The sequence below is a fragment of the Chiloscyllium punctatum genome, chromosome 7, assembly GCF_047496795.1.
Source record: "Chiloscyllium punctatum isolate Juve2018m chromosome 7, sChiPun1.3, whole genome shotgun sequence".
NCBI classification, from domain to species: domain Eukaryota; kingdom Metazoa; phylum Chordata; class Chondrichthyes; order Orectolobiformes; family Hemiscylliidae; genus Chiloscyllium; species Chiloscyllium punctatum.
This window is the reverse complement of record NC_092745.1, coordinates 77,590,941-77,604,833: the sequence shown is the minus strand read 5'-3', so window position 1 is coordinate 77,604,833 and position 13,893 is coordinate 77,590,941. Positions and strand designations below refer to the sequence as shown.

The following is a 13,893-nucleotide window of genomic DNA, read 5'->3' as shown; positions in this document are numbered from 1 at the left end:
TAGAAGATGGTATCAGCAATAACATTAGCAAATTTGCTGATGACACAAAGCTAGGTGGTAGGGTGAAATATGATGAGGATGTTAGGGGATTACAGGGTGACCTGGACAAGTTAGGTGAGTGGGCAGATGCATGGCAGATGCAGTTTAATGTGGATAAATGTCTGGTTATCCACTTTGGTGGCAAGAACATGAAGGCAGATTACTACCTCAATGGTATCAAATTAGGTAAAGGGGCTGTTCAGAGAGATCTGGGTGTTCTTGTCCACCAGTCAATGAAGGCAAGCATGCAGGTACAGCAGGTCGTGAAGAAGGCTAATAGCATGCTGGCCTTCATAACAAGAGGGATTGAGTATAGAAGCAAAGAGGTGCTTCTGCAGCTGTACAGGGCCCTGGTGAGACCACACCTGGAGTACTGTGTACAGTTCTGGTCTCCAAATTTGAGGAAAGACATTCTGGCTATTGAGGGAGTGCAGCGTAGGTTCACGAGGTCAATTCCTGGAATGGCAGGATTGCCTTACACTGAAAGACTGAAGCGACTGGGCTTGTATACCCTTGAGTTTAGAAGACTGAGAGGGGATCTGATTGAAACGTATAGGCTTATGAAAGGACTGGACACTCTGGCAGGAGGGAACATATTTCCGTTGATGGGGGAGTGCCGAACCAGAGGACACAACTTAAAAATACGGGGTAGACCATTTAGGACAGAGATGAGGAGAAACTACTTCACCCAGAGAGTGGTGGCTGTGTGGAATGCTCTGCCCCAGAGGGCAGTGGAGGCCCAGTCTCTGGATTCTTTTAAGAAAGAATTGGATAGAGCTCTTAAAGATAGTGGAGTCAAGGGGTATGGAGATAAGGCTGGAACAGGATACTGATTAGGAATGATCAGCCATGATCATATTGAATGGCGGTGCAGGCTCGAAGGGCAGAATGGCCTACTCCTGCATCTATTGTCTATTGTCTATTATCCTTCCTATACAAGTGCAACCAGGATTGTACAGAATATTCCAAAAGTGGCCACACCAATGTTCTGTACATCCCAACTCCCATACTCGATGTTATGATCTGTGAAGGCAAGCATGCTGAATGCTGCCTTCACCAACCTGTCTACCTGTAACTCCGCCTTCAAGGAACAATGCATCTGGACCCCTAGGCGTCTTTATTCAATAGCACACCCCCATTATTTGTAAAGGCCCTGGCCTGGTTTGCCTGAGCAAAATGCAGCACCTCACGTTTATCTAAATTAAACTCCATCTGCTGCTACTCGGTCTATTTGGCCCATCTGATCAAGGCCCTGTTATATTCTGAGATAACCTTCTTCACTGTCCACTGCACTACCTGTTTTTGTGTCATGTGCAAACCCAGCAACCATACCTCCTATATTCACATCCAAATCATTTATATAAATGATGAAAAGCAGTGGACCCAGCACTGATCGTTGTGGTACAACTGCTGGTCATAGGCCTCCATTCCAAAAAAAAACAACCCTCCTCCACCACTCTCATCCCCTACCTTCAAGCTAATTTTGTACCTGATTGGCTATCTCCCCCTGGATCCCATGTGATTCACCCCTGCTAACCAGCCTGCTATGTGAGCTTTGAGAAGATTTGTAGCTCCGGTTGAGGTTCTGGATGTAGGTTTGCTCGCTGAGCTGGAAGGTTCATCTCCAGACGTTTTGTCACCCTATTTCAAATCAGCGTCTACAGGAAAACAACACCTATAGAAGCAATCATCCCAACATCCACAAACTAAGCTGCATCAGAATGTTATTTCAACAAGCCAACACACACTGCAGCACAGAGGAACCACGCAGAGCAGAGGAAATCAACTATACAGTATATTCAAAACGAATGGGTGCCCAATGAACACAGTCCTCCGATTTCTTAGCAACGATCCCAAACAAACAGACGAAACACATCCACTCTCCCCTGCATCAAAGACATCTCGGAAATGACTGCCAGACTACTTGGATCCCTTGGCATCATGGTAGTCCACAAACCCACCAACACAGTAAAACAGCAGCTAATGAACTTGAAAGACTCTCTAGAGACAACAAAATACCATGCAAGGACTGTAAGAAACACTACATTGGACAAACAGACAGAAAACTAGCCACCAGGATACATGGACATCAACTAGCCACAAAATGACATGACCCTCTCTCATTAGTATCCTTACATACAGATGATGCATAACACCACTTCGACTGGACAACACATCCATCCTAGGACAAACCAATCAGAGACACGCATGAGAATTCCTGGAAACATGGCATTCCAAGAGGAACTCTATCAACAAACACATCGAGTTAGACCCCATCTACCACCCCCTGAGAAAAAGAACAGGAAATGACATCACCAGCCCAAAGAAACCCAAACATATAAATAGAAAGCAGGATTTATCAGCAGTGCTTCGCCTGGAGGCCCACTGAAGATATTACATAATAGAGTGATGAAACATCTGAAAATAAACCTTCCAGCTCCATGAGCAAGCCTACATCCACAGTCTGCTATGTGGAATCTTGTCAATGTTCTCATGCATTAATCTCAAAACGTTGGCATACAGGTGCAGCAGTTGAGACTAATTGAATGCTATCCTTTATTACAAGAGGAATTAGAAACATAGACAGAAGATAAGAGGAGGCCACTAGGCCCTTCAAGCCTGCTCAACCATTCATCGTGATCATGGCTGCTCGTCTAAGTCAATAACCTAAAATTACTTTCTCCCCATAACATTTGATCCCATTTGTCCCAAGTGCTATATCTGGCCGCCTCTTGAATACATTCAATGTTTTGGCATCAACTACTTCATGTGATAATGAATTCCACAGGCTCACTACTCTTTGGATGAAGAGATGTCTCCTCATCTATCTCTGGTCCACCCCGAATCCTCAGACTGTGACCCATGGTTCTGAATGCATCCACCATCAAGAATGTTTTCCCTGTATGTACTCTGTCTAGTCCTGTTAGAATTTTAAGTCTCTGAGACTACTCTTTCCCCCCCCCCCCCCCCCCCATTTGTCTGATCTCCAGTGAAAACAATCCCTCCTCATTAGTTAGTCCCGACGTCCCCGGAATCGGCCTGCTAAACCTTTGCTGCACTGTCTCAAGAGCATCCTCAAGAAGAAACCAAACTGTACACCGTATTCTAGATGTGGCCTCACCAAGGCCCTGTATAACTGCAACAACACATCCCTGCTCCTGTACTCAAAACCTCTCTTAATGAAGACAAACATAGTGTTTGTCATCTTTACGGTCTGCTGCACCTGTATGCTTACCTTCATCGATTAGTGCATTAAGGACACTTTGGTCCTGCTGCACACTCCTGTCTCCCAATTTATAACCATTTAAGTAGGAATCTGCCGCCTTGTTTTTGCTTCAACAACCTCACATTTGTCCAAATTATACTGCATCTGCCACTGAGTTGCCCACTCACCCAACCTATCCAGATCGTGCTGAAGGATCTCTGCAGCCCCATCATAGTTCATACTCCCACTTAGCTTTGGATCATCTTCAAACTTTCAGATGTTAGGTTTTGTTCCCTCCTCCAAATCATTAATGCATATTGTGAATAACTGGAGTTCCAGCACCCATCCCTGTGGCACCCCACTAGTTACTGCCTGCCAATTTGAAAAGGACCCATTAATTCTTACTCTTTTTCTTTCCTCTGTGCCAACCAGCTTTCTATCCATCTCAATAAACTTTTCTCAGTCCCATGCCCATTGGACATAACAGAAGCATAGCATCCTTACGTTTATACAGGGCAATTGGTGAAACCACATCTCAAATCTTGTGTCCTTACGTAAGGAAAGATGTAAATCTATTGGAGACAGTTCAGAGGAGGTTTACTAGATTGATACCTGGAATGAGAATGATGCAGAAAAGTTGGAACAGACTAGATTTGTTTGCATTTGATTTTAGAGTATGGGGGTGACTAGATTGAAATAAATAACATCCTGAATGGTCATGACAAGATGTATGAGAAAGAGATGTTTCTTCCTGCAGGTCAGTCCAGAATTGGACTGTGCTATTTAAAACTTGCTGATCACTCTCCTTTTCATATGGGATGAGAGGAAACTTTTCTAAAGATTATGCAACTTTGTAACTCTGTCCTTCCATCGCAATGGAAGCAGGACCTTTTAATGTTTTGAAGGTGAAGATAGAGAGTTTCTTGTTAGGCAAGGACATCACCGGTTACCAGGGTGGTTGTGAATGTGGAACTGAAAACCAGCATGATCTTGTTGATTGATGAAACCAGTTTGAGGGGTGAATGACCCAATTTCTACCACTTATTCAAAAGTATATTGATAGGTTTTTTTCTCAAAGGGAATGAGGAGCAAATAATTAAATGGATCTTTGAAAAAGCTCGCAAAAAATGTAATTGCTTCCTATATTATTTTTGGACATGCAACCATTTCGGGTATCTGCTTCACTTGCCTTAGAAAAGGGCCAGATGAATGTCCTGTTGTCATGCAATTATCATTCCCAATTATTAATGGAGCAATCAAATCCCAGCCCCTCTGACCTGCAGAGTGGAGTGCCTCTGTGTGCTGTGGAAAAGAAAAATATTTTTACTTCTAAAACATTAATCTTATCCACTTAATCGCACTTTGTGGTCTTGAATGAATTATGATTATTTCAAATGACCATGCAGAATATTTGCTGGGCATTGTTGGTGTATCCAAAACACTTTATTCAGGCAGCCAGTGTGGAACTTCTTACAGTGTGAGCACTTGAATGCAAATTAAATTATGCAATGAAAGAATGTTCCAGTCACAGTACAGTGCTGTACTCTTTGCACCACAGCTCCATCTGTGAGACTGTTTAATCTGTCAAGTGCTTCTGTCTGGAAATCTGTGGAATCAATATGTTAGAATTACAGTAAGATGAAAAACAAACCTAGACACGTTTATTTTTCATATACATATTGGTTTTAAGATGCTTGGCTGGGGACCATAAATAGTATCAAAATCTATTTATTTCACAAGTAAATGTGAGGATGGAGAGCAGCTTCTGCTTTATGATCATCTGTTTTAAAACCTTCTCGGTATTCATTGTCTTGGTTTGCACACTAAAGCTCATTATATGTTACCAAAGGAGATGTCTATGCTTTGGAAGCTGACATTGTGATGGAGAACATTACCTCAATAAGCTTTCAAATTATTGCCTTGCTATTTTAGAGGAACAGTGAAAGAATATTGGTAAACCTTGGTAGGAAAATATCATGGGATAGATAATGCATTGGGAGAGAAACAGTTAGAAGATTGGATGCTATTTCAAAAGGATCCAGGTCAGGTTGAGATGCCTCCAAAGCTTTTCTTCTGAGGAGAGGTTCACAAGTCCTTCCAATTAAACAGACTGAAAATCCAAAGCACTATCAGCCAGTCCTCATTGTGGCACCAATTCCACCTGCACAGAGGTTTGTCCTAACCTCCAGATTTCTTTTCGGTATGCAGTGGGAGGAGATAAGCAAAATAGCCTATTGAAAGCAGAATCTGATGACACTGATAGCCATCAAGCACTCTTGAATGCCATTTGAAAAGGTCTCTGGCCTCCACGCTATGGTAAATATAACTCCTCAAACAATGTTTACTTTCCCACCTGACAGTGATACATATGCCCATATTTAAATATTGTAGTATGAACTTTTTTTTTCTGCTGGAAAATCTAAAAGCTGACCGGGAGGTGGAGGGGGAAAGAAAGAACTGTTGAAAAGGCTTCTGGCAACTTGCTGCACTAAATTGTTGAGAGTTGTGCAGAGAAGCCAGTGTAAACACATTAGGGAATCTAGGCTGGGAAATGCAGATTTGAGATGAAAGTAAATTTTACTCATGTGCTTTCTGATTAAACTGTTAGTAGTTTCACCACACAGAAATTACCTTCATTTTAACAGTTAAGTACAGACAAAACTTTGTTCCATGATGTGTCGTTTCAGTCTGTAAAGAGTATTTTACCGGAGTTGATTGCTAAAAGTTAATTTTTTTTGGTAGTTTTGAAGCATTTGTCTAACGCATTAGCACCGGAGCAGTGTTTGTCTCTTTATTCTGCAACATTGAAGGGCACTTTGTCAAAACTTTCTGCCTTGTCATGCCTCTATAAATGAGCCTGAGAGATCATGAGAATCAATTTGGATGTAACTTTTGAAAACATTGTGGATTATATTTCAAGTTGAAAATCAAGAAGTAGTAAGAGGAAGCACATTTTTAAAGGAAGTTTTATTAAGTTTCCATACTTATGTCGTTTGCACAATTTATTGCTTCAATGTTTGTGTGTAACATTTGGTATTGTGTTTTGAGGAGGGGGTGGGGGGGTGGAAGAAGTATTTCCAGGAATATAGAAGTACAGCCAGAACATACTACAGTACAGAAACAGGCCCTTCAGCATTCCATGTCTGTGCTGGCCATGATGCCATTCTAAACTTATCCCATCTGCCTGCCCATGGTCCAAGTCCCTCAATTTTCTGCCTGTTCTTTTTTCTAAATGTCTCTTAAATTTAGCTATCACATCTGCTTCTACCACCTCCCCTGGCAGTGCATTCCAGGCATCTATCACTGAGATTAAAAAAATTTTCTTCACACATCTCCTTTGAACTTTCATCTTCTTGCCTTAAACCCGTGTGCCCTAGTATTTGACATTTCCACCCTGGGAGAAAGACTCCTATATTTTGAACTAAACTGACATTAATTTGAGAGCTTTGATCAGAATTCTGACCCAACAAGCTAGTTTGTATGCATTACTGCTAATTTGTTGCATTGTTGAAAGTGAATGCACAATGTATTTTTTTAATTATAAAAATCTTTTTTGCAAATGCAAGTAAAGCACTTCTAACTTCACACCTTTGTTTTTCATAAAGGTTATAGAAGGAAAATGTTCATTTGGGATATCGGCCAAGCACATGGAAAGTTGCATTCATGTACTGAGGTTGCATTGTCTATCTCTGCATATGAAAACTGTCTGCTTTAGGAAAGGGTCAGGCCTATTTGCTGATGACCAATGGATGGTCCCTCAGTTTTGCTCCCCTTCTGTGATCTACAATGTAGTCTTATCTAATCACTGTTTCAATTTGTCTTGTGTCTTGGCTGCGTTTTTGACAACTGTTAGTCACACTCGCTTCCCGGTCAGAAAATTTTAATTCCAGGGATTTGAGTAGAAAAGTCCCAGCTGACACCCAGTGCAGCGTTGTTTCGTTTTAGGTTCTATCTAGATGAACAGTAAACTGAGGCCCTGTCTGATTTCACAGGTTCAAGAAAAAGATTTCATGCTCCTCATCCAAATACTACAGAGGGAGTTATCCTTGGTGTTAACCAATATTTATTTGTCAATGTAACGTAACCAAAAAAAATTCAGCCACTGGCATTGCTGGCTGTGGGCGCACTATGTGCAAACTTGGAGCCATGTTCCTTATATTGCTATTGTGACTACAGATGAAGAGCACTTGAGCAGACTACTGCTGGTGCTGGATCTTAAATATAAAAAAACAAAAATACTAAACAGGTTAGACAGCATCCCTGGAGAAAGAACCCAGCCTAACATTTTGGATTGGTTAAAAAATGTGCTTGCTGTTATTATGTTTTGAATCATTTTTAATGACTTGCTGAAATATAATTTTGTTGCAAGTTCGTTAACCTGAAGCATTAATTCTGCTTTCTCCACTGATTTTGTTTGACTTTTTCCATGTTTTCTGCTTTTTTGCATCAAAAATGTTTAATTGCTGTAAAGGCCTTCGGGATATCATGTTATCGAAGACTTTATGCTAAAGAAAACCTGTCTTTTCACTCTTTTTGTAATATGCCACAGATAAGAATTCACTCTTGACCTTGGTTTCTTAAATCAAAAATGAAATTGCTTCTATAATTTCCCATTTCACACAAGTAGGAGAAGCCAGTGATCCTAATTCATGGCATTCAGCATTGTGTAAATAAGCAGAGGTATCAAATTATCATTGAATACAGTGACAAGCTCTTACTGGAGTAGAGCTGAAAATATTATTCTCCTTTTCCAGAAATCTGATCAGGTAACTTCATGGAAATGGAAAAACTAAAATTGAAATGGAATGAAGCAATTAAAAAGGAGTTTGTGCAAGCTAGCGGTCTGAACAGCTGTTACTGTAAATGACAAAGTTGGTGGATTTTGATCCTCCATATTTATTGATGTTGAAATTATTTATCTTTTGCAGAATTTGCACTTCAGTATCTCTGAAAAACATCACTGGCTTCTCAGAACCAAGTTTAGGTGTGTTTTACAGCATAATATGATATAAAATATATATTTTAAAATAAGTTACAATGCTCTTTTACGATCTTATTATAATATGCCTTTTTTTGCTCTAGGCTTTAACTTGCAAAACATCGAAAATGGCTAGTACAAATAGCATAGCACAAGCGAAGAGGGCAGTTCGACAGCTTAAAGTAGAAGCCAGTATTGACAGGATAAAGGTAAGGAATTTGAATTCCATAATAGAATGGGGTTTTGTTATGCTGTTACATATGAACTTAAGTGCCCCTTTTCATGCTTCAAGTAAGTTAACCTGATAGTACTGAAAAGTTACATTACAGTGGTAAGTCAGTAAGATGCTTGACCACAACTCAGAACCTTGTTTACATATGAACTACAAATTTTCACATTTAAGTTTTGCCAAGTAACAAGGTTAATTTTTCATTTATTTAGTACTTCAGTTGTACTAAGCTGATAGAACCAGTGCACACAGCACAACTTTTTCAAGTTCCCTTTATTTTTGCCAAGTTTTATGCTTTTTGCTCCTGCAGTCCTTAAGATCTTGGCACATAACTGCAACATGGTTCCACTGCTATCCACCTCCAAGTAGCCATTCCTCACATGTGAGATTAGAGTACATGTAATAGCAAGTTGTCTTATTCTAGCTAATTTGCTCCCCATAGAACCAGTAGGCATTGAAATTAGATCCTGCACTGGACAGGACGAGCTCACTCAACATAATGTGAATCAAATCTGGTTTGTTCCAGTGTTTGTGGTCTGCTTTGTTTTATTCAGATAGTAATGCAGGAGGCATTGTTTAGCAAGTGCATTTGTTTTTTTTATAGCAGTTGCAGCTTTAGAGTGACTATTGAAAATAGTACAAATCCACCTGAGGTCATCACTTGCGTGGGAACATTTGTTTTACAGTGCTGTTAAAGTCATTACTGTATCAGGGAAAGTATGCTACTGTTCTGTCGTGGCAATAATTAGCTTTCAAACATTCATTGCACAGATTTTGAACATAGAATTTAACAAGGTTCTGGTGTTATGTATACAAAAATCAAAATTACATGCCTGGAATTTCTTTTTTTTTTGCTGGTGAGTATGATATGTGTGGCCTCATGCTTAGTTTAAGCAAGGAAATCCCAGTGTATATAATGGCCCCCTATAAGATCATTTTATGTGAGTTACATTGCTTTTGGGCTCGTTTCTATATCTGCTAATTAAAACCGAGCATCACCCTGATCCATAGCTCTACCCTCTCTGTCCCCTTCTCTAATTGTATCGTCATGCTGTTCCCGCCTCAGTCGAAACAAAATACTCACAGTATTGTTTTACCTCCTTCATCTTTATTGTGGGCCCCGGAGGGAGAGAGAACGATCGCCCATGTGCACAAGGACATGAGTTCTCAGTCTTCTCTGGAGTAGCAGATTCTTGATGAATTATATAGTGATTTTACAGGGAGGAGCATCCAGATAAGGCAACATACATATTAATTGGGTGACCTTTACAATCAGCGAGTGTCAATAGTAAAGATTAAGCCATCTGCTGTTACACAATGAATGTTCTTAGCCTTAACTGGCTTCATATTATGAATACTTTCCACGTTGTTATACTGACCTTACATACTGAATGCTTCCAATATTGTTAAATGGCTCTGCATAATGAATGCTTTTTCATCTTGTTAACCCATTACCCTTGCCTTCAGCACCCCATTGTTAACTGAGAGTTCTTATCTGATCTGAGTCATGCTCAGCTGAAACTCTTGTTTCACAAAACTCAAAACTTAACTCTTTCCCTACCTGCTCATACCCGTACACATTCTCAGCCCCTCCTTTATTATTTCATGATAACCACCTAGATGGCACTACCAGTTTTCATAAGACTCTGACAGCGAGTATTTAAGCAAGTTATTGACTCACAGTATACAATGATTATAACAACAAAAATTACTAGTCTGCTGCAGTAAAGAGAGTTTGAAGAATCCTCCCATGTGGAAAAAAAATCACCAGTAAAGTTCTTAAATCCACATTCCTTAGTGACCACTCCATCCTCTCCAAGTCGAGTGGAAACAAGCCAGTTCTCCAAAGTCTCCTTCAACCTGAAAACAAAATGCACACCACTCCACGGAGAAATCTGAATTCTTGGGTAAGGGCAGTTAAATACTTAACAATGCTGACAAGACTTCTGTCCATTTAGAGATGCTTCAGATGGAGGACATCAGCACATCTGAGCGTGCAGTGCAGATCTGGCTAGGTGAATGCAGCATTCTTTGCTGCTTCTGCTCATGCTGTGCTGTTAAATGTAACAAAGCCAACTGGCTGTTTTGATATTAGCTTGATCAGTGAACCTTACTATCCCTTAAATGATCGAAAGACAGAGTAAAGCTCATGTGGTTTAATGTCTGTAGGAAGGCCACTGACCAAAAGCATATCAACCTCCTTCACTGTGGTTAGCTGCTTCATTTTTCATGTCATAACTGGGGAGCTGAATAAATCCATTGGATCATGTTGTGGAGGGGTGTGCTGTGGGTCCGATGACCTGCTTTACCTGCGAATGGAGAAACTCTAGAGAAGATGTTAGCTGCTGGAAGTGTCTTTGCATTTCCCCTCTCATTCCTTCCTTGCCAAGGTGGTCATCAGAATGAAGACAGTCACACATTTAACTACACTAAATTGTGTCTGCCTATTTCAACATTCTCAGACATTTTGAAGTCTGTTACCCTGTTCACTGTTTATGAAATTATCAAGTTTATACAATCCATAAACTTGTAAATTGTACTGCCTAAACAATTCAGTCATTTATAAACAACAAGCAATAGTCCTAAAACCCTCATACCTCATTCAGGTTATTCAAAACTTTTTTTCCTTTAACAAATTGAGATTTGGCTAATGTGAAAGCTGTCAGGAAAAGTATTTCAAAAGTCTGCAACAGCAAGAAAACAACAAAATGTTTCCTGTGCTTTAGCAATTGAAGAGGCAGTTTCAGTTCAGATTTAAATCTCAAGTATTTGTGAAAAACAAATGCTGAATATTTTAAAATATGTTCTCCAGATGAAACTTCCCAAATAAAACAGAGTTACAGTGGCAGTTTTGGTAGAGATCAACAATCTCTGAATTTGCAATATGAAGGGGGCCAATGAAGTCTCAACAATAATTGAAAGAATTTAAGCTGCTCAGCCTCAAGTTCTAATATTCTCTAAAATCTTAACTAAACGTCAAACTCAAAATGCACTCTTCTTTTTGTGAATACTGTGTATTAAAACATACCAACAGCAAAGATATTATAGTACAACATTCTCATCTGGCTAAAGCATGACCACCGACCCAACTTTTTTTTTAAAACAGGAATTGTAGAATTTCAAACAAATCAGGGGCTCAAGGCACTCAATCAGTTTGTTTTAAGGTTACAAGTTTGATAATTTTAAAAAGGACATAATGTTGTACAATTTCAATATTAAAAACACATTGAATTGAGATCCTAATTCAAACAAGACAAAACAGTTACTTAAAAGGATGTTCTGAACCAGGATTTTAACAAACCAAAACTCTTAAAAATCAAACACAATTTACATTGAAACTTGCCTTTTTCAATCCAAGGGTTAGTACAACTTTAATTTCAGTGTTTCTCTTTTTTTGCATCTTCTCACTGAAATTATACTTATAGCAAGAGAACGCTCCCGCAGTGGACCACATGACGCTGCAATGCTTCCCCCAGAGCAAAGACTCTCAGAGCCTCAAATTTCGACACTAGAGAACTTTAACCTCTTTCTCACTTTACTTCTCACGGGAGATTGAACCCCGCTTAAATTTAGAGAATTCATGTCCCAGCATGGCGTGGAGGACTTGAACCTCAATCAAACCCACCCGGGGACTGCACATACCCTATACACATTCTTAGTATAACTAATGTGAGATTTCTGCCTTAATGCTGCCAATATGATGATGTAAATATGTGAGAAAATGGGACCCACTGGTTTCAACACAATTTAGCTGAGAATTTGGGCACTGAAGAGTCTGCAGACTATTTTCCTGGTTTGCTTAACCTGAATTATGTGAATGTATTGCAAACATCATCCACAGACATGGGTCACCTTCCTTATGTACATTGGTAATTCTCTCAGATTGTTTGCAGATTTGGGTCTGATTTGACTCCAAAGCTGAGCCACTAGCTCAACATCTGTCATTTACCTGGCAAGGTGCAGCTGCAATGCTTGAGGTGCTCATCATTGTCTGGAACAAAGCAATCTGCTTGATTGGTACCTCATCCACTTACCCAGGTACTGGGCCGCCTCCATCACTGAACCCTCACCACCTCATGTCTGGAGGAAGAATGCCTCATCTTCCACCTTGGAACCCTCCAACACATGGGGTCAATGTGGATTTCACCAGTTTCCTCATTTTCCCCCTCCCGCACCTTCTGTCAGATCTAACTTGTTCCAACTTGGTGCTGCCCTTTTGACCTGTCCATCTTCCTTCCCACCTATCAGCTCCACCCTCCCCTCTGACCAATCACCTTCACCCCCACTTTCATCTACCTATTGCATTCTCAGCTATCTTAACACCACCCCCCCCCACCCCCATTTATCTCTCAGCTGCCTGACCGACTGTGCTTTTCCAGCACAACACTCTCGACACTATCCCTAGGATGCCTAAGGATCCTTTAGCAGAACCTCCAAACCCCACAAATTGCAGTACTCAAGACAAGAGCAGTGGGTGCATGGAGCACCATCATCTCTGAATTCCGCTGCAAATTTCAACTTTCAGACTTGCTCAGATGTGGCTGGTCCTTCATTGTCACCAGATTAAAACCCTGAAACACTTGTGCATTGTGGATCACGTGCATCACGGTGATTGAAGAAAAGATTCTGCTGTTACCCCCTTTAGGCGACAAGAGAAGGTCAAAAATTGCTGCTCTATCCCTGATCCCGTGGATTAATTATTTTGCGCAGTGAATGGATTGACCAAGCTGAGTTTTACACCACAGTGGTATTGAAATGCCAGCATTTTCTTTGGTTAATGTGGGAATGATATAGATGGATGTGTAGCCTAGAGTCTGTGAGCAGCAGAAAAAGCTAAGCCCAAAACAGGGGTCTAAAGAGCTAGCAAGGAACCAGCCAGATCCCACGTTCAGAAAAAAAAATCACTAAGCTTGATATTACAAGGAAATAGGTAGGAGATTGACTGACTGGTTTGTATTTCCTTGTTAATTAAACTAGGTAATTTCAATCATGGTGAATAAAACATTGATAGAAATAATAAGAATTTGAGCGCAAGCAAGACTATAGAGGCATTTAATTAATAAAATTGTTTGTTTAAAATGATGTGGCAGGACACGTTGTAGCTGCAGAATGTGAAAGCTCATAGACACCAATATGATCCAAAACATGTATGTTTATATATCTCAAAGAGCTAAAGATCAACGTTAATAAGCTGGAATTTGTGCTTCAGAAACTGATGCATCAGAGAGGGGACAGGTTACCTGGAAACCTGGGAACAGGACTCTCCTCTTAGCCTAAGTTTTCTGATTTGATCTATGTGAATTCCTAATCTTGGATCTGCTGATGTAGCCCCTGTGTTTTTGTCCAGTTAGATCTGCTGTCAATGATACCATCCAGAATGTTCATGTTAGGGAATTCAGTCATAAATCGCTATTGAATATCCAAGGAAAGGTGGTTAAATTC

The 13,893-nt window shown here is 40.3% G+C and overlaps 1 protein-coding gene across 7 annotated transcripts in view; it reads left to right on the top strand.

Moving 5' to 3' along the window:
• The window catches only part of LOC140479837 (guanine nucleotide-binding protein G(I)/G(S)/G(O) subunit gamma-12), a 103,963-nt gene that overhangs the window by 82,254 nt on the left and 7,816 nt on the right, over positions 1 to 13,893 (top strand). For 4 of the 7 annotated variants that reach the window (XM_072574112.1, XM_072574117.1, XM_072574119.1 and 1 more), the window contains one exon: positions 8,327 to 8,431. In XM_072574112.1, coding sequence (XP_072430213.1) covers positions 8,351 to 8,431 — 81 coding nt within the window. In that variant the 5' untranslated portion in view covers positions 8,327 to 8,350. Of the gene's footprint in view, positions 1 to 8,172; positions 8,229 to 8,326; positions 8,432 to 13,893 lie in introns of all 7 variants that reach the window. The other 3 variants (XM_072574113.1, XM_072574116.1, XM_072574118.1) reach the window with 1 other exon arrangement.